Source organism: Penicillium manginii (genome assembly GCF_028828005.1).
Source record: "Penicillium manginii strain IBT 31320 chromosome Unknown utg000009l:1.0-3297300.0:1.0-3298630.0, whole genome shotgun sequence".
Lineage (NCBI taxonomy): Eukaryota > Fungi > Ascomycota > Eurotiomycetes > Eurotiales > Aspergillaceae > Penicillium > Penicillium manginii.
Window position 1 is genome coordinate 2,793,745 of NW_026643110.1, and position 18,795 is coordinate 2,812,539.

Genomic DNA, 18,795 nt, shown 5'->3' on the forward strand with positions numbered 1-18,795 from the left:
GCGCGCAGAACCGGGGCACCGAGGCTTTGAGATGAGACTGATGGATTTGATGCGATGCGCGATGGGGGAGATCAAGTTGCGCGGTGAAGGCGGAAAGGCAGAGGCATGCGGCAGATTGAGGCAATTCGGCTTACCGCCCACAGTTTCCGGATCAGCAACGATGCGACGTCAGTATAAAGGGAGATTTACCACCCCTGTGAACAAGAGTGTCCAGTTCGAGATTTGTTATATTTTAATGTTCAGCGAGCGCCACTTTTTGTTTATTGAGTAAATCGAAACATGTTCCTAAGCATATTTTGACCATTTCACAGTTTGCCTCTACTAGTAGTATAATATGCTGGACAATATCTTCAAATGGTTTTTCATTTACCATGCAAATAAAAAAAGACCTTTCCTAATGATACAATAAACGAAGCGGGTAATGGGTCATGACCTTCCAGAAAATAACTCGGTGAAAAAGAAAATATTCAACGTAGCCAACAGCTTAATGCCATCCATTAACCGTGGCAGTCCCGGCGACAAGCTCATCAAGTTCGTCCTTCCGGCTCTTATACAATTCCTGTGCCTCACGCTCGCGACGCATGATTGACGAAACTTCCTCTCGCAGCTTCTCGAGACGACTCGACATGGCCGCCTCCTCAGAGATCTGTAAGGTGCGGAAGGCGTCCAAATCATCTTGAACCTTGGGCAATGCCGCATTGGCTTCCACGATCTTGGAGCGCAGTGTCTTTGCACGGTTTTGATATCCACCGTAGTGCAAGGATAGCTTTTTCTCCAGCTTGTTGCCTCGTTCAGCGGTTGCAAGGAGAGATTCTTGGACATTATCAAAGGCACCGATCATGCGCTGTTCCTCCTTGAATGCATCTTGCTCCTCCTCATCGACGTAGTTGTCTAGGCCAGGGAGACCTTGGGCGCGGGTGTTTGTCCAAACGCCGTCAAACTGTTCTTGCCAGTTCTCTTGTTGTTGCTGTGCTTCGGCGGCGACTTCGGTGGCGATGGCTGCCCGAGCGGCCTCCAGGAACTTATCATCAACACGGCCCAGCTTGGGCGCCTTGCCCTCCACCTTGGCACCTGGAACCGGGTACCTCCGTGAATCATGGGCGATGATAAGTGCAGCCTCCTTGGCGATGAGACCCTCGATTGGGTCAGCGACATGGGAGGCCCGCTCCATCAAGGCGCTGAGATCGAGGACAGCAGGTCGAGGGAGACCTCGTTGGTATGCTTGTGATTGGCGCTTGAACTCTGCTTGAGCGGCCTTCTCACGAGCCTCGCGGTCTCGACGATCACGCTCAGCTGCGTCTTCTTCGCTGAACTCGACAGCAGCCGCAGGCTCGGCGGTCTCCGAAGGCAACTCCTCCAGTTCCCATTCAGTTTCCTTAGGCTTCGGAAGCGAGGCGAGCTTGCTGCGCATTTGTTGGCGCATGAAGTTCTCGTGAGTTCTGATATCACGGGGGGGTACTTCCAACAGGCTGGGCTCCTTCCCGGTTAAGAGCGAAGTGGTCTCGAGGCGTCCGGAGCGGCGTGGCACCAGGCCCAATACCACCCTGTAGAGGAGTTGCACCCACGCCGTTGGCCTGGCGGAATGGTGTGGCCATCGGGTTGGGAGTAACAATATCTTGTCGTCGAGGAGCAATTCCATCAAAGCCAGTGGAAGAGCCACCCTCGTGAAGGGGAGTGTTGTCACCTCCAAGCAGAGACGATTGTGTTTCGGTCAACGCCCGAATGTTCTTAATTTCATTGGCGATGTGATCTTCTTCGGGGGCGGCTCGGGGTGTTCTGATGGGAGTTCCTCCAACAATAGCTCCGTAGTTTCCAATAAGACCCCGAGTCATCTCTTCATCGGCACTCATCCGGCTAGCCTTGTCTCCGGCCATGCCCATCTTGATAATATCCTCCATCTCGCCTTCGCTGACTTGCGGCGCCGGCAGATTCAGACCCCGTCGCTTGCTGCTTTGCTCTGCTTCACGGATCTTCTGCATTTGGCCGGCACGCGCGGCGGCAGCTGAAGCAGCCGAAGTGCTGTTCTTGTCGCTCTTTTGTTTTTTGCGCTCATTATCCTCGTCTTGGTCTCCCTTTCGCTTATTGGCCAGTTGCTGCTTTCGAGGGTCGAACATCTCTCGCTGGCGTTCATTGGTGGCTTGCTCCTCGATGGTATCGTAGAATCCAGGTGCGGCCGGCTTCTCGAATGGGATATCGGCGTTGTAATCCATCTGACCCGGCTTACGGGTAACCACCTTGACGTTAATTCCGGCATGCTTGAGCTCACGGCGCTTCTGCAACACAGCCAAACGGCGCGACTCTTCCAGCTGGCGTTCACGGGCCTTGCGCTTCGCCTTTTTACCCTGTGTATTGGCGAGACGCGCACGAGCTTCGCTAAGCATCTCTTTCTCATCCTCGTCCAGATCGATAGTGTCAGGGCGGGCGGGCTTCGATTCGGGGTCGGGATCCAGCTCGCCGGGGCGTAGACGTCGGACGTCATCGGCGCTGGGAGCAGCGGACTCTCCTCCTTCAGGTCCTCCCAATCCCAAATCATCATTCTCACGGGCTTCCGCCTCGTCCAGTAGTTTTTGATACCGTTCGAGACATTGTGTGGCGGTCCGACCGACGATAGGGGCGATAGTGCGCCATTGCGTGGGCATCAATTTGGCCAGGTGCAAAAGCTTCTCGTCTTCCTCACGCGACCATTCGACCTTGCGAATACCCGGGTCCAACCATTCTATCCAGCGCGCTTTGCATTGCTTCGGGGTCTTTCGAGCGAGAAGCGAAGAAACTCGGGCCCATTGGTTGAGACCATATTTCGATACCTGTAATCAGTCAGCATTTCCACCATCCCAAAAAGGTATGTAAAAGCTCGATATCGCGTTTTGAAGGCAACTTACGGCCGCACGAAGGACTTCGTCCTCGATATTGGTCCTAAAAGTGTGTTAGTCGCGACCAGTCAAAAGATGGAGGTTTGACAGAAAACTCACCAGACACCTCCCTTGACGACAGGCATGTCGCACGATCAAAGCAGAACGCTTTTGTCCAACCTTTAAGTGCTATGGATCGAATTGCAAGCTGCCGGGGGTAAGGTAAAGGCGAGGTCCCCGGAGAGTCGCGCGCGCAAGTGATGGAGCTGGGTGTGATCTTTGAATCTGCGGCGCAGAAGTTCCAAGTCGCTTCACCGCCCGCTTGGCCGCCCCCGCGTTAGTCAGCAGATTTCCGGACTTTCTGGTTTTTTTTTGGTTCGTTCGGCCTGCAAAAAAAAAGAGAGAAGGGAAAGAGAGACTCCACCAACCAACCATGTCGACCAAGTTGGATGCTCCGCAGCAGTTTAAGCAGCCTTCCCGTAAGGGTAAGAAGGCCTGGCGCAAGAATGTTGATGTCACAGAGGTCCAGGAGGGACTGCGCCTCTTGAAAGATGAAGAGATCAAAGGGTATGTCGATTGACTCCATAAATATTCAACTCCGAAATAATTGAGGCTCCTGCTGATCCTTTTCTTTCTTCTGTCTTTTTCAGTGGCCTTGTGTCTGAGAAGCATTCTGATGAACTGTTTACCATCGATACCACTGGCACTGAGCATGTACGAAATGCCATCGCAAAGAAGCACAAGCCGCTCAAGGCCGACGAAATCATCGCCCAGCGTTCTGCTATCCCAGCAATCGACTCCCGCAAGCGCGGCAATTCCAACGTCACTGACGGTGTCATTGAACAAAAGACCAAGAAGCACCGCAAGGACTGGGTGACCAAGAAGGAAATGCTGCGTTTGAAGCAGTCGGCGAGGGATGCGGATTTCACCAGCAAGAAGGGCAACAACCAACTTTACGACCCCTGGGCGGAGGAGGGCGAAGCCGATCTCTCTGTCGCTGTCGAAGACCCCCAATTTAACTTCCTGCCTAAGCCTAAGGCCAAGGTCGCCCCGGAGACCATGAAGCACGCTCCCATCTCGCTCGCCGCCAATGGCAAGGCCATCCCCGCGGTGCGCATGCCCCATGCGGGAACCAGTTACAACCCCGTGTTCGAGCAGTGGGATCAGCTACTTGAGGAACACGGCAAGGAGGCAGTCGAGGCAGAGAAGCTGCGTCTGGAAGAGGAGCGGAAGGAGCAAGAAAAGCAGCGTTTAATCGAAGAGGCCCAGGGTGACGATGGCCAGATCAAGTCTGACGATGAGAGCGCATGGGAAGGCTTTGAGAGTGAATATGAGAAGCCCGAGTGGCTGAACAAGAAGCGTCCTGAGAGAAAGTCCAAGACTCAGCGCAACAAGGCAACACGACGAAAGGAGGCCGAGAGGCTAGCGAAGTGGGAGGCTCAGAAGATCAAGAAAGATGCTCAGCTCGCCCGCGTGGAGGAGCTCACAGAACTCGCCAAGCAAAAAGAACTCGACGGCACAAATGATTCGGATGCTGACGATGGAGAGGAGGGTGATGAGACCAAGTTGCGCCGAAAGCCCTTTGGCGGCAAGAATGCGTACGTACCCTCTATTAATCTTCTTGAACCCACTTTGGGGCCATCACTAACTCTTTTCACAGTCCCCCTGAGAAGCGCTTGGAACTGGTCCTCCCCGATGAACTCCAGGACTCTCTCCGCCTGCTCAAGCCCGAGGGTAACCTCTTGGACGACCGCTTCCGTACATTGATCGTGCAAGGCAAGCTTGAGTCTCGCAAGCCTATAACGCAAGCTCGCAAGGCAAAGAGAGAGGTTACGGAGAAGTGGATGTCCAAGGATTTCAAGATCCCTGGTATCGAGTACTAGTAAAACTTGTTTATCTGGCTTTGATGACTTTCAAAATGGCGTACCGGGATGATTGGACATACATCATGGGCAAATATCAGCGCTCTACATATTGTTTCTGGGATAAAGTAGAGATTTATAGTTTCAAAATTTGATCAGACCATCTATTCTTGCACTGCAACCTCGTAGACAAGTAACCCACAAGGTTTTACTAGTATTCAATAGTGGTTCCTATATCTCCTCTCCTATAGTTGATACGAAATTTCTTTATCGGGAAGGCGGTATACTGCTATCAGCGCGCCACTTTTTTGTCGGCAGAAAAAGTGAACGGCTGTTCGTCTCCTCCAAGTCGACTCCAACTTTTTGCGCAATGCAATAACTTCTCGACAGAATTGTTACCCTCGGAATGGACACAGCAAGTCTTTCCAGCAACTGGAAAAAGTTACAGGCAACGCTTAAGAAAGAAAAAGCCTCAACATCGGCACCGGCCTCCAAATCGGCCCCGAAACGCAAGGTTTCTGATCGCGAGTCCGGAGATGGCACCGTGAAGAGAACAAAGTTCACCCAGAAAGACCAGTCAAAATTCAGAGACACAAAACCACTCTTCAAGAGGAAAAGAATGGCGGACGGAGCAGAGACTGATTCGTCCTCGACAACTTTGCGGAGGAAGTCTAGCGCCGCCGTTTTGCCTAAGGTTGCGACGGAAACACTCAGATCGAAAGAGAATGAGGGCCTTTCCGCAACGTACGTTTTACCTCGACGATTGTTTCTGCCTCATCATCCATATGAACTTTACTGATTTCATTCCCATAGCGCTGAAATAGGAAAATATGTCGCCATGGATTGCGAAATGGTAGGCGTTGGACCGAACCCCGACAACGACTCCGTCCTTGCCCGAGTCAGTATCGTCAACTTCAACGGCGACCAGATCTACGACTCCTACGTCCGGCCTAAAGAGATGGTTACAGACTGGCGAACACACGTCAGCGGCATTGCACCGAAGCACATGGTGGAAGCGCGAAACCTCGAAACAGTTCAGAAAGAGGTATACGGGATCATGGAAGGACGGATTCTCATCGGTCACGCCGTGAGCAACGATCTCGATGCCTTGATGTTTGCTCACCCGAAGCGTGATATTCGTGATACAAGCAAGCATGCGGAATACCGGAAAATTGCCGGCGGTGGATCACCCCGACTGAAGATTCTTGCGGAGCATTTCCTTGGTATAAAGATTCAGGAAGGGGCGCATTCTAGTGTGGAGGATGCTCGGGCGACAATGGCTTTGTATAGAAGAGAGAAGGACGCGTTTGAGCGGGAGCATTTGAAGAAGTGGCCGATCCGGGCGACGGCCGAAAACAGAGAGAAGGTGGATGGGCAGAAGAAGAAAAAGAAGAAGAAGTCGACCAAGAAGAAGCGCTGATCTTCTTTATTCTTTGATGTCGGCCTGCTGAGTCGAGGTGAGACGAGACGAGGCTCTATTGTATCTAAATACCTTCGAGATGCACATGTATACCCCAATTCGCATCCAGTTCAAGAATTGCATCAGAATTTGACATATATGACCAGTATTCTAGAGTATAAATGTATAAACTCTGACATTTTCTAAGTCGAAAATCAAGAATTGAGCAACATGTGTGTTGAGGTAGTCTAATGCATACTACACTAAAAATGCAGCGATTGTCCGCTCTCCGCCAAATTCCACTTAACGCGCAACGCGACGCGCTCTTCGACCACACAAAGAACTGCACAACTCAATACCCTCGCAACACACCCAAAGCAAGTCAATTAGACCTTGACTCCGGTAAATTGCCAGGCTACTGCATCTTGCAAAGTATCTATACCACACACACCGACTACATAGCTCCGTGGAGTGATCACATCTCGCAACGCCATGCCCGACATGTATGCCTTCCAATCGGCCTCAAAGCCAGGCGCACAGTCAGAAGAAGGTTCTCCTGCCGCGACAGTTACACCCAATATTCTCCCTTGCCGCATTCACCATGATGGGCCCATCGAGCCCGCCGGGCGATTTTGGGCGCCGAAAACAGATGAGAAAGGTACAATTCTGCAGTTCCAGCCACATCAACCCGCGCATGGATAAACAAGTCGCAAATTGACTAATTAAATAAATGATCCAGACAACATTGAAACCGCACATTATCGGGGCCGCAGACTACGTGGCCGGCGCGTCGCCGTTCCAGATGGGTATCAAGGTGCGCAGACGCATCTCTAAACACTCGTATGGGTATTTCAACTTACAGATTACTATTGCAGGCATCATCGCAACACCGACAGAGCGCACTCTTCCTTCCTCGCAAACAGTCGACAAAAGTGAAGACGTGATCGAAGTTCAACCTGAGGAATCGGTCAAGATCCTCGAGACACAAGGTACCTTTGAAGATATGATGGTCTGGGGGCATGAGCATTTGCCTGCGGCGGACGATGTCTACGTTAAGGGTGTGGAGGAATGGGTGCGATTTGCTGAGACGGTATGTTCACTTTTCCCTCCATTTGGGGGTTTGCTCTGACTTTTCTAAGATGCATGGTGTCCCTTCTGCTGGTGATGGGAAGGATGCTTCAAAGTAAAGATTCATGATGACAGCGGTCAGAATAATAATATATCGCCCGGGCCAGAATTTAATGCATTAACCTTCAAGTTGGAATTTAAGATCCAAATTTACCACTACTAGTACCTCCAGCACCTACTAGTAGTATCATCTAGCCAATCAAGTTACAGAGAAATACGATAGCATCAAAATATTATAAGATAAAGATTTGGAAAGGAATCCATTGAAACACTCGCATAGCGAGTCACGCCAACCGGGGTATCATGTTATCACCGAACCTAACAGTACCAGCCTGTTCCACACCCAACCCGCAAGTATCGGATCGAAAAATAAAAACGGACACAATGTCAATCAAAAGCATGCTCATAATAAGTTATGCGTGAGCATCCAGCGCCCCAAACGCCAACATCTGCATTCCACCAAAGATGAAAACCTAATGCCAAATAAAGTCGTAAATCATAACTATCCCACTTGTACCATTCAAGCCGCTGCCACTGGGGTCTTGCGGGCAGCCGCTTGATCATTTGGGTCTATGGACCCGATGACGGGGGATGAGGTGGTATCGACGGCACTATCGAATGGCGAGAACAGATTCCCGCCACCGAATAGCGACGATGGCTGGCTGTCGTCGGTTGAAAAGAGAGAGCCGCCACCTCGACCACCGATGGCGTGTTGCATCTGCTCTTTGATCCGAACGTATCTGTACTTGGTCTTGGAAGTGATGAGGGTATGTTCAGCGATGGGTTTGGGCGCGGATCGCGCAATAGCTGCCATGACGGAATCTCGTTCTTCGTCAGAATCGACGGGCCCGCTAGTTTCCAAGTCTTCCTGCAGCGGGGCATTGGCGTCGATGGCAGCCTCTGTAGATAAGAACAAAACACATTAGTCCAAACATTCTCTATGTTCGAAGACGGGAGAAGTGAGGGGAACCACATACTCTGCTGTCGAGCCTGGTTCTTTTTCTGATATTGCTGGAGCAGCATATCATACGGTAAAGACCGACCCGGCACGGCACGCTTCGCGCCCATCGAGTGACTCTTACAAGTCAACGAGCGCGCGCACTGAGCACCATTAGGCAATGTGACACCGCACTGCTTCTCGACATCAACAGGCCCCTTAGGCTTAGCCGTCTTCGCCTTGGGTTCATCCTTCTTCTTTTTCTTGGGCTTGGTATCATCTTCATCCGCCTTGCGCTTCTTTCCCTTTTTCGTCCCATCTTCGGTGCCCTTGACAGCACTCTTCTTCGCACTCTTCTGGCCTTTCATCGAATCCTCCGGCCCATCCTTCTCGTCGATATCACCCACATCGCCGGCCTTAGCCCGATTCGCCGCATCGCGTGCCTCTTTCTTCTTGCGCGCTTTCTCCTGCTTTGCCTTCAGGCAGCCACGAATGTGCTCCGGTGCACTCAGACTTGAGCGCCGGGCGCTTGCAGTGTTTGCAAATGACCGTCTCCAGCAAGTCATGATCGCGCGGTTTGCCCGTCGGGAAAGAAGCGGCGATCTTATCATCCAATTTGGGCAGTGGGGAGGAAGTAGGCGAGGTATCGAGGGGTCCATCCTTGCTATCTGGAGGAAGAAACAGAACCATAGGTAAGCTGCTGTCAATCCCAATTGAAAACTAGCCATACAGCTAGTTTCCTCTGCAAAAAGTGAACGTACCATCTGCCTTCTTCTTCGTCGAACCCTTAGATGTCTTCTTTACCTTCATCTTGCCGGGTTTGGTATCCTTCTCCGTAAACTTATAGCCCGACGCCTCGACCAAATTGCCCGAGGCTATTTAGACAGAGAGGAACGTTAGCATCTCATCCTTCAATCTCGCTGGCCCGGATCAGGCGCGGTTCATGGTCACGCTTTCTCATCAAAGGGTTGCGGTGGCGGGCCTACCTCGACTGGAGTCGCCGTTGGTCGTCATGATGAGCGCAAGTGCTGAAATTGCCCTGGCGCAGCGATTCTCTCTCTCTGACACTCTCTGTAAAATTCTTGTCGTGCCAGGGTGGTTGTTGGGGTGGTTGTTCACTTCGATCTCCGTCGTTCACGGGCTGGGGCTCCGCATTTGGGACTTGGTCACGTGTTGTCCGCTATCCATCGTCATAGTAAAGAGTCGCTGGGATTCGTTTTAGCATGTACTTTGAACATCTACTTGACTGAATCAAGATCGAAATATCTCGGAAGTTTTCTCGTATTTTACGCAGCGGCTCTCTAATATACATTCAAGTTTGACTCTCATTGGATTTTTGGGAAGAATGATTCAAGTCGCAGCGAAATGCAGTTACCCTGACCGGTTCATAGTGGAGTATATGTATCTACCTAATATGTATAGTACTAGAAGTAATTGGCAGATGTTCAAGTTCAAGTTGGTGGGTAGTACTCGCCTGCTCGTTCATATTTAAGAAGTTACTGTATCAGTAAATTCAATACTATCGTACTATCGAGTACTCCCCTGCCCAGGTGGTCTTTGTGTATGATATCAAGGCACATCTATGACAAATGGCGACGGAACATTCACTGAGTCAGGTGTTTAGTAACTATACGACACCCATCGCAAACTCCAGGAACATCTTGAATTCCGCAAGAACTTGAACCCATAAATCGAAAATGCCGCAAACACTGGAGACCATTCCGCCTGAGCTTGTGCTCCTAATAAATCGCCATTTATCGCCAGTTGATGCTTGCTGTTTGGCTTTATGCAGCCACTACTTTCTGTCCCTTTGCCCTTCATTCAACCATTTCGACCCTTCAGGTAAATCATGGTCTGGTATTCGAACAGAGGATAAGTACAAGGAAGATCGGCGAATCGACATACTAACCAGGCTCGCGCGCTATTTGCCGCAATACTAACTCTGTTACGGCTGCTTGCGACTTCACCTTTGGCAACATGTCGAACTCCCCTCGCCCTCTTTCAGACTCTGGAATTGCTTTGACCTGATTCCAGGTCCCGGCAGATGCTGTAATACTCTACTTATGCCAACTGACACATGCCAGTACCTCACCTACTCTTATCACCGACTGCATTTTGTCCCTGTTCATCTTGGGATGAGGAGATTCTAATTCGGTCCATCGTTTGGTATTCCCGCATCCTCGCTATGGTATATATTCACGAGGAAGGAGCGATGGTCGATGTTTAAGAGGCAGGAACACGTCTGCCTTGTCCTTGTCCAACACTTCCAGGAAGGGAGAGGGGAGAAGGAAAGCAATTGGAGAGAGGTAACATGGGTGTATAAGGAACCCTCCCAATGTTTGCAGCATGATTCATGATGGGTCATGAAGGAGAGAAGAATCCCATCATATATTGAGTATATCAGGATTGAGAAGACTAGGGAAACCTAAAGCAACGTCCATTAATATCGTACATTAACTCACTCTGCCAATCACTCATGCCGAACAAAGCACAAACTACTATTAGTCCCGCCAAATCCAAAACTATTCGTCAAAACCACATCAATCTTCCTCGACTGGGCCTCATTAGCCGCATAGTTGCAGTCAAACCCATTCGCCAATCGATCCAGGTTGATAGTGGGCGGCATGACATTCTATAAGAACAACGTCAGTTCAATCAACCCGCCAAGCCAAGCCCAGCTTGATAGCTAACAAGGATAGAGCCAACTCACATTTTGAATAGCAAGCACACTAAAAGCAGCCTCGATAGCGCCCGCACCACCGAGAAGATGCCCCACAGCACCTTTGGTACTGCTAATATTCACATCCTCCGCCTTCTGCTTACCTCCTGGACCTAGGAGGAGCGACTTGATAGCAGCATTCTCAGCAGAATCGCCCAAAATTGTAGAAGTCGCATGTGCGTTGACGTAATCCACCGCAGAGGGCGGGAGTTGGGCTTGTTTCAGCGCCTTCTTCATCGCCATGTATGCGCCTTCGCCATTTTCTTTGGGTGCTGTCATGTGGTGCGAGTCGCTGGAGCAGCCGTAGCCTTTGATTTCGGCGTAGATTCTTGCACCGCGGGAGCGAGCGTGTTCGAGCTCTTCAAGAATGAGCACGGCAGCACCCTCGCCAACGACGAAACCTTTACGGTCTGCATCGAAGGGTCTGGATGCTTTTTCTGGATTATCATTGAAGTCAGTTGCGAGACTTCGGGCCCGGGCGAATCCTCCGATGGCGAGAGGGTGGATGCATGATTCAGCGCCTCCGGCTACCATCACGTCTGCGTCTCCGCAGGCGATGAAGCGGGCTGCGTCGCCGACGGAGTGTGCGCCGGTGGTACAAGCTGTTGTTGCGGAATGATTTGGGCCCTGGAAGGTGTATTAGTTATACTTCCGGTTATTCCTATGCAAGGGAAGAGGTGTGTGTTTGTACCATGAAACCATATTTCATAGATATATGACCGGCGCCCAGGTTGATCAACAGCTTAGGGACGAAGAGGGGGTTGACTTTTTTGTAACCCTTTAAGAGCGAGCTAGTTAGTATGAAAAACGAATAAACCACCAGAGCGATGCAGCAGACTGGACACGAAGACTTACCCCTTTGTCATATGCAACGACAGTATTATACATCTCATCGAAATTACCGATTCCGGACCCTAGACAAACGCCCTGCACAAGCTATTAGTCAGACGTAGTCCCTGGAGACTCGAGGCCAATTCAAAGCTGCTAAGCCGGGCCACATAAAATACATACCGTCGCTTCTCGCTGCTCAAGGGGCTCCGGCTTCCAGCCAGCATCTTCCAAGGCTTCTTCCGTAGCAGCCATGGCGTATTGCGCGAAAAGAGCCATCTTGCGCTCCTCCTAGTTAAATCGGGGTTAATAGATACTCAATGAAAAGTAGTAGCAAATTTGAGAAATAGAAAACATACTCCTCGACTCAACCACTCCTCTGCCATCCACCCGCCATCCTTGCGACGGCCCTTGGGTACGACAGCGGCAATCTGACAAGGGACTTCCTTGAAGCGCTCATCGCGATCATTAACATTGACGATGCCGCAGTGGCCGTCCAGCAATCGCTTCCATGTTCGGCGCAGACCTGTATCCAAAAGTGTTAGCTCCAGCCGAGAGAATTGCAGCTAGTCTTATCGTCTGTGTTGTAGTAGAGCTCCGACCTCCTCCCCTCCCCAGTTTTTGATAGGATAGACCCCCCCCTCCCCCGACATGCTGTCATTGGTTGACAAGACCTTCCCCATCTGGCCAAGTGGAGACGCGGGCAGTTTTTTTTTGCGGCGAAAAGTCCGGGGATGCGGTGTCGGTGGAAGGGTAGTCCATGCCGGTGCCATCTGTGCCAGTAGCAGTACATAGGATGCTAGGCCGGCCCGATAGAGGTGTAGAAAGCGGAGAAGAGAGGGTGAAGCTGTGATGCAATGAAGTGTAGAACTCACCAACACCAAGCGGAGTCACCGCACCCAAGCCTGTCACGACAACACGGCGCATGGCAGCAATTGCGATGTACAGGGGTAGCAGTCGCAATTTCTACGAAGTAGATATGAAGCAGTGCAATGCAGAGCAGTCACCAGTGTGAAGAGAAGTCCAAGAAGGGAAAGTCTGAACGATAAGACACAAGTGGACTGGGAGAGAATGGCGGATCCCAGCGGGGCACATCTGTTGGTCCTTCCCTTTCGATACCCGCGCCGATTAGGAAGTTGACTGGAGAATTTGGAGACAATGACCACTTTATATTCCCAGCTTTCCCTTCCTTTTGCTTCTCCAGATTAACTCTGACTTTATCTCACAATGCCCGCTTGGAAGTCTCTTGTCGGCCTGTTGGCGCTAACCGGTGGTGCTGTCTCTTGCGCCCACCACGGCGATACCGAGGTCGTCCCCGAACATGAGCGTGAGGAGTTGCTGAAGAAGTGGGATCAGGAGGTATGTGTGGCAATCAATTGATTTAATTCGGTTGCAACTCATTCTAACGAACTTCTAGTGGTCCTTCTCTGGCATTGCCAGCTTCGCCCACCTCAACCCAGTCAAGTGCTTGATCGAGCCAAGCGAGAACTATGATATCGCCATTATTGGCGCCCCCTTCGACACGGCCGTCAGCTACCGACCTGGTACGTTATATAACATACCCCCTACAGCTTGAGCTTCCTACTTCACAATAGCCAACTAATCTTTGTAACAGGCGCCCGCTTCGGACCCCGCGCCATCCGCGCCGCCAGCGCCCGCCAAATGTCCGGAACAAGCTTCAACACCCGCGCCGGCATCAACCCCTACAAGTCCTGGGCTAAGATCACCGACTGCGGCGACATCCCCATCACCCCCTTCGACAACGGTCTCGCCGAGCGCCAGATGTACGAAGCCTTCCTGGAGCTCGGCTCGCGCAAGACCGTCAACGTCGCGCCCAAGGGTGGCGATAGCATCGGCACCGGCCACCCCAAGCTCGTCACTCTGGGCGGCGATCACAGCGTTGCTCTCCCTGCTCTGCGCGCGCTGTATCAGATCTACCAGAAGCCAATCACGGTTCTGCATTTCGACGCGCATCTTGATACCTGGAACCCAGTCCGATACTCTTCGTACTGGCAGAGCGAGCAGACTCAGTTCAACCACGGCAGTTTCTTCCACAAGGCTAGTCGGGAGGGTCTGATTTCGAACACGACTTCTGCGCACGCGGGTCTGCGTACGCGGTTGACTGGTGTTGATGCAGGCGATTATACGAACCCGGGTCCGGAGCAGGGCTTTATTCGCATTCATGCTGATGATATTGACGAGCTTGGTCCTATGGGTGTTGTTGAGACTATTATTGCTCGCACTGGTCTTGATCCTGAGCAGCCGGTTTATCTCTCTGTTGATATTGATGTTTTGGACCCGTCTACCGCGCCTGGAACTGGTACCCCCGAGCCGGGTGGCTGGACTACCCGCGAGTTCATTCGTATCTTGCGTGGACTGGAGAAGCTGAACCTTGTTGGTGCGGATATTGTCGAGGTCTCGCCTGCTTATGATAACAAGGGTGAGACAACTGCTCTTGCGGCGGCGCAGGTTGCTTTTGAGATTATTACCAGTATGGTTAAGTCGGGTGTTAAGGAGGATCTTGGTGGTTGGTATGGTCGTCTGTATGATGGTGGGGCTGAGGCTGAGGCTCAGTCTGCCGAGGAGGTTACTCGCGATGAGCTGTGAGTTCCAAGTGTGAGTTGTATAAGTTGCATATGAGATGAGACAAATGATTGTAGCATGATAGTATAAAAGGATGAATGAATGCCCAAATGATATTCCATGTCCCGATCGCGAGGAAAGAGTAATTTAAAGGTGGTAGCTGCTTTTGTTTCCATATAGACAAGTTTACAACCGTTCCTATGGTTTGACAGACCTGGAGTTCAAGGCATTGATTGACCTGGACCTCCTTTGATCATTCAACTATTGGTTCGCCTCAAGTGTAAGTTCAATATCGACCGCTCCAGTCTACAAGTATTCAGATCATCAAAGAACTTGTCAATTGTGAGTCCTGTCTGCAACGTTCTAAGATCCAGGCTGATTTTGCTTTGCTCTCCAATCGAATCATAAAAAAGAAGGTGCATAAGCAGAGTAGAGCAGAGCAAGCAAAGCAGGCAGAGCAGAATAGAACAGGTGATAGTAAATAGGGACAAATGCTTGTATCTTGAAAGAAAAAAATGGAAACATCGAGCAGAGAAATGGAGAGAACCGCATGCAGGGAACATCGGATTCGAGGTAAAACAGCAAGCTCAAACTTGATGGTATTGTCCAAATAGGCGTGATCGATAAAGATAAAAGGATAAGACGAAGCGTGGAAGAAGTAAAGGGGGATGGGGAATGATGGAGGAGAAAGAGGAAGAGGAAGAGGAGGGGGAGTGACAAGGACGGAAATAATCAGCCAAAACAATCACGACGCCCTGACGTCCAACGCCGAGAGACGATGAAAACGGGTGGAAACAGGAGGGAAATGCGGGATCGTGGAGGGCAGGAGAGTGGTAGTACTAGAGGTGATGTCGCTGGAGTTCGTGAAGGAGAGGATGTTGAGTTATTGTTAAAACGGGGTGTTGTGGAAAGTGTCAAATCGAGATCCGCAGAGAGACAGGTGGAAGCGGACGGGCGAAGCTGAAGCGAAAACAAAAGATAACATGGAGGATAAGGACAAACTGGGCCGACTCAGTTCCCAGGGACCATCGGAAGCAACAATGACCGGGGAAGGGAGGAGGATCTTGCATGTGCATGCGGTGCAGATCGACCTGAAGCTCATCTTGAACACTCCAGCAAACCAAGCTTCAAACGACCTTAGGCAACAGAACCACTGGCTAGTGGATAGCCGGTGGATCATGATCGTGGAGAAGAGAACTCGGAAAACACGGACAGTGCGAAATGCTATCAGGTTGCAGCGCTAGCTCAATAAACAAAAGTCCCGCTCCTCTTTCCCTTGTTGCGTGTGGATATCCCAGTCAAAATCGAACCGGCCAAGCTTGCCTCCCCAAATAAAGAAAAAAAAACAGGTAGGTTTCATTCCGTCGTATCTGAAAGTTCGGCTCGGTTGGTTGACCCCTGTCACATCGCGCTCAAAGACAATGGGGTAGTCGACCAACCTACCGATAAAAAAGGCGATCGAGGTGCGCGATCACAGCAGACGGCATCCGCGTGACTTCTTCTTAGGTGCGGGCTCGAGGGCGGCAACGATGGCCTGTCGGAAAAACGGAGCAAGTTAGCGGTGTACAGCTGGCGGGGAGTGGAAATCGACCAAGACGTATCGGGCGCAAGTCCGAGCTTTGGCGCCTAGGGGGTGACGGGAACGTGGTAACAAAAAAAAAGAAAAGAGGAAATGGGCAAAGAAAAAGGAAAAAAAAAACCAGGGGGGGCATGGAAATGGGAATGCTCAAGGTGAGGAAATAACCGGGAATAGTGTAAAAGATCACCACGTACCTCGTCAAAGACATCCTTCAGCTTGTACTGCGTCAGAGCAGAACACTCGACGTACTTGACGGCACCGAGCTCCTTGGCCATGCGATCACCATCCTCCTTACGGATAGGCTGCATCTTCTGACGGGCGAGCTTGTCGCGGACGTTGGGGTCATCGCGCAAATCGGTCTGGGTACCGACGATCAGGCAGGGGACGCCGGGGCAGTGGTGGTGGACTTCGGGGAACCACTTCTCGCGGACGTTTTCGAAGGAGGCGGGGGAGGTCACGGAGAAGCAGACGAGGAAAACGTCGGTCTGGGGGTAGGACAGCGGGCGCAGACGATCGTAATCTTCCTGACCGGCGGTGTCGAAGAGGCCAAGGGTATAGGGTTCGTCACCGATCCTGGAGGAGGGTCAGCGAGATCTTTGCTGGAGGACCGAGAGAACCGAGAGGCTCTCTCGGTCTGGTGATGGTGATGGTGATGGTGATGCCGCCGCGGCCACCACTGCGGCCACCACTCGTTCCAGGAGATCGGACAAACTTACATCACAGTCACAGCGTAGTTGTCAAAGACGGTGGGAACATATTCCGAAGGGAACTTGTTGGTTGTGTAGGAGATGAGCAGACAGGTCTTTCCGACAGCACCGTCCCCCACTACGACACATCTGCAGTCGGGGTTAGCCAGGGAGAAGGGGGTTCCGGCAGGGAGAGAGAGAAGCGCACTTGATGGTAGCGACAACCATGATTCCGACAGGTAGGTTGGAGTTAGAGAGATGGAGGGAGTGGTAGAGGAGAAAAGGGTTGTGGGAGACAAAAAGGGAGGAGGAGCTGTAGTCTGGATTGAATGGGGCAGAGAGTGGTCTAGACGTACTATTTGGTACCGCCGGTTACCATACAGGAGCGCAGAGCAGAGCAGTACTTGGTATTTTATACTGTATTCTATCTTTTATATAGGTACGGAGTATTTAGGGTAGGTATACTAATTAATATTCAAGTCAATATTAACCTAATAACCATAACAACTATCTCTAGCACCTACTAGTAGGTACTACTACGTTATTATTTATTTCCCTCATGTATGTACTAACACTAGTTAACCCATCCCAACCGCGTCGGCTAAGCGCTGTGATCCACTCGATCTTCTAGACTTCACAGGTAACCACATTACTAGCACTGTAGTTATCTATTGCGTACTCCGTACTGATCTCTTTGATGTATTAATGGGCCGTTCCAAGCTAGTTCCCTCACCCCTATATTTCATCGCCGTTTCACCCCGGACTCGATGGAGTCCGGGATTGGGTCCCATCCCACCCCCGTTTAGCTTTTGACTTCTGGTGGATTTAGAATTACACGACCCTCAGGCCCTCCTGCCGTAGAATGAGTACCCACTCTCTTCATTACAAGTATCTGCGGAGTAGTAGCACCGTCCAGGAAACTCAGGAGCTACTAGCTCTTATTCTCTTCCCGGCCCCCTATACACTCACAACCCTGGAAATACTCTCCTCGACCCCTATGCAATTCCCTTGGCATGCACCCTGATCTCCCACGCGCCTGATCTTTTTCATATCTTCGTACCTAGGTAGGTACCCACCGTCTACTCCGAGAAGCATCTGGTATACCTGCATGCAGCGATTATGCAGGTACCTGCAGCGCCAATTCAGAGCTTGCTGGCTGACATCGAGCTTATCTTGTGAGTTGGCGAGGTTAAGTTGGGTTGGGGCGGGAGAGGCGGTCTAAGCGGTACTTTATCTGCATAACTCATGTTTACTCCCTGGACATATTGATGATGAGGATGAGGATGGTTACTGGTACAAGGAAACAATTGAAATTTATGTTATAGTATTATCATACACGTCCACTTCACTTCACGGCGAAACAAATCGATAAAATTACCATTACTAGCATAACGTCCAAGGCCGCCCAGAGTTATTCAAATTAGTCCTGCATACTATACCCCGTACCAGGTAACCCACAGGGTTCCGCCTCAATTGAATCAATGGGCAAGTGCGTTAAACCCAAATCTAATATTAGGCAACGATACATGCCCAGCGCTGCGCTGTGCACGAAGAACATTCAATGCCGCCACCTTCAAGTCGAGTCTAGGCACAACTCAATTCTAAAAAAAAAGCTAACTAGCACTAGCATACTGTACACACAGCAAACCCAGAGCGGACTTGGATCCAGCAAAGGAAGTACACATGTACGTGCAGGGTACAATAGTACCAGCATGTATGGACTTTCCCATACTATTGGATCTATCCATCTGGAAAGGTGGCTGATACTTATCTACTACACGACCCCTTACCCCGTTCCTACTTACAAAAGCACACCTCTTCCTACTTTCAAATGGAGTGCCAGTAAAGATGAGCTGTCTTTTGCTCTGTTTGAATTTGCTTGGTATTATAAACTTGAAGTCACGCGCACTCTGCACGCTACCCGACGACGGAACATTGCAGTCTCGGCCCGGCTAGACCGTACTTCCTATAGTCCTAGTACTGCCATCTCCTCGGAGATCGGATCTGAATACTAGTAGTTACCTGGGTGGTAGACAAGAGATATCTTACCGATAGGGTTATCGCCACCTAGGGTATCCTAGGGTACTACCGTACTACTAGTAAATAGTGTAGAGTTATTCCGCTGGTCCCATTCCAAGCTTCAATTTTCCAACCATTTTCCCTTGTCCCCCCTTTCGCGGAATAAAACACCGCGGAGAAAAAGAAAAGAAAACGAAGGGGGGCAA

General features: G+C 50.8%; 9 protein-coding genes across 9 annotated transcripts; 5 read left to right on the forward strand and 4 right to left on the reverse strand.

The window, feature by feature from the left end:
• Positions 1-484: 484 nt before the first annotated feature.
• Positions 485-1,423, reverse strand: N7533_012751 (uncharacterized protein; the record flags this gene model as incomplete). The annotated part of the gene is made up of 1 exon (XM_057109401.1): positions 485-1,423. The coding sequence occupies one exon, from the start codon at positions 1,421-1,423 to the stop codon at positions 485-487; it is 939 nt and encodes a 312-aa protein (XP_056954502.1).
• A 22-nt stretch (positions 1,424-1,445) lies between these two features.
• On the reverse strand, positions 1,446-2,995 carry N7533_012752 (Pre-mRNA-splicing factor cef1; the record flags this gene model as incomplete). The annotated part of the gene is made up of 3 exons (XM_057109402.1): positions 1,446-2,804; positions 2,880-2,913; positions 2,970-2,995. 3 exons carry the CDS (start codon positions 2,993-2,995, stop codon positions 1,446-1,448), a joined length of 1,419 nt encoding a protein of 472 aa, XP_056954503.1.
• A 287-nt stretch (positions 2,996-3,282) lies between these two features.
• On the forward strand, positions 3,283-4,732 carry N7533_012753 (ribosome biogenesis protein NOP53; the record flags this gene model as incomplete). The annotated part of the gene is made up of 3 exons (XM_057109403.1): positions 3,283-3,416; positions 3,500-4,447; positions 4,510-4,732. 3 exons carry the CDS (start codon positions 3,283-3,285, stop codon positions 4,730-4,732), a joined length of 1,305 nt encoding a protein of 434 aa, XP_056954504.1.
• Positions 4,733-5,117: 385 nt separating this feature from the next.
• Positions 5,118-6,131, forward strand: rex4 (putative 3'-5' exonuclease; the record flags this gene model as incomplete). The annotated part of the gene is made up of 2 exons (XM_057109404.1): positions 5,118-5,455; positions 5,525-6,131. 2 exons carry the CDS (start codon positions 5,118-5,120, stop codon positions 6,129-6,131), a joined length of 945 nt encoding a protein of 314 aa, XP_056954505.1.
• A 471-nt stretch (positions 6,132-6,602) lies between these two features.
• On the forward strand, positions 6,603-7,297 carry N7533_012755 (ribonuclease H2 subunit C; the record flags this gene model as incomplete). The annotated part of the gene is made up of 4 exons (XM_057109405.1): positions 6,603-6,768; positions 6,850-6,924; positions 6,986-7,200; positions 7,250-7,297. 4 exons carry the CDS (start codon positions 6,603-6,605, stop codon positions 7,295-7,297), a joined length of 504 nt encoding a protein of 167 aa, XP_056954506.1.
• Positions 7,298-7,758: 461 nt separating this feature from the next.
• Positions 7,759-12,649, reverse strand: N7533_012756 (putative beta-ketoacyl synthase (Cem1); the record flags this gene model as incomplete). The annotated part of the gene is made up of 12 exons (XM_057109406.1): positions 7,759-8,138; positions 8,216-8,688; positions 8,725-8,839; positions 8,937-9,050; positions 9,162-9,203; positions 10,672-10,807; positions 10,886-11,521; positions 11,586-11,672; positions 11,750-11,821; positions 11,906-12,013; positions 12,082-12,248; positions 12,598-12,649. The coding sequence occupies 12 exons, from the start codon at positions 12,647-12,649 to the stop codon at positions 7,759-7,761; spliced, it is 2,382 nt and encodes a 793-aa protein (XP_056954507.1).
• A 300-nt stretch (positions 12,650-12,949) lies between these two features.
• On the forward strand, positions 12,950-14,329 carry N7533_012757 (agmatinase; the record flags this gene model as incomplete). Its single annotated transcript, XM_057109407.1, has 3 exons — positions 12,950-13,081; positions 13,140-13,266; positions 13,338-14,329. The coding sequence occupies 3 exons, from the start codon at positions 12,950-12,952 to the stop codon at positions 14,327-14,329; spliced, it is 1,251 nt and encodes a 416-aa protein (XP_056954508.1).
• A 959-nt stretch (positions 14,330-15,288) lies between these two features.
• Positions 15,289-15,549, forward strand: N7533_012758 (uncharacterized protein; the record flags this gene model as incomplete). The annotated part of the gene is made up of 1 exon (XM_057109408.1): positions 15,289-15,549. The coding sequence occupies one exon, from the start codon at positions 15,289-15,291 to the stop codon at positions 15,547-15,549; it is 261 nt and encodes an 86-aa protein (XP_056954509.1).
• Positions 15,550-15,776: 227 nt separating this feature from the next.
• Positions 15,777-16,798, reverse strand: cdc42 (Rho family GTPase CDC42; the record flags this gene model as incomplete). Its single annotated transcript, XM_057109409.1, has 4 exons — positions 15,777-15,839; positions 16,079-16,457; positions 16,601-16,720; positions 16,779-16,798. 4 exons carry the CDS (start codon positions 16,796-16,798, stop codon positions 15,777-15,779), a joined length of 582 nt encoding a protein of 193 aa, XP_056954510.1.
• Between the last annotated feature and the right edge of the window lie 1,997 nt (positions 16,799-18,795).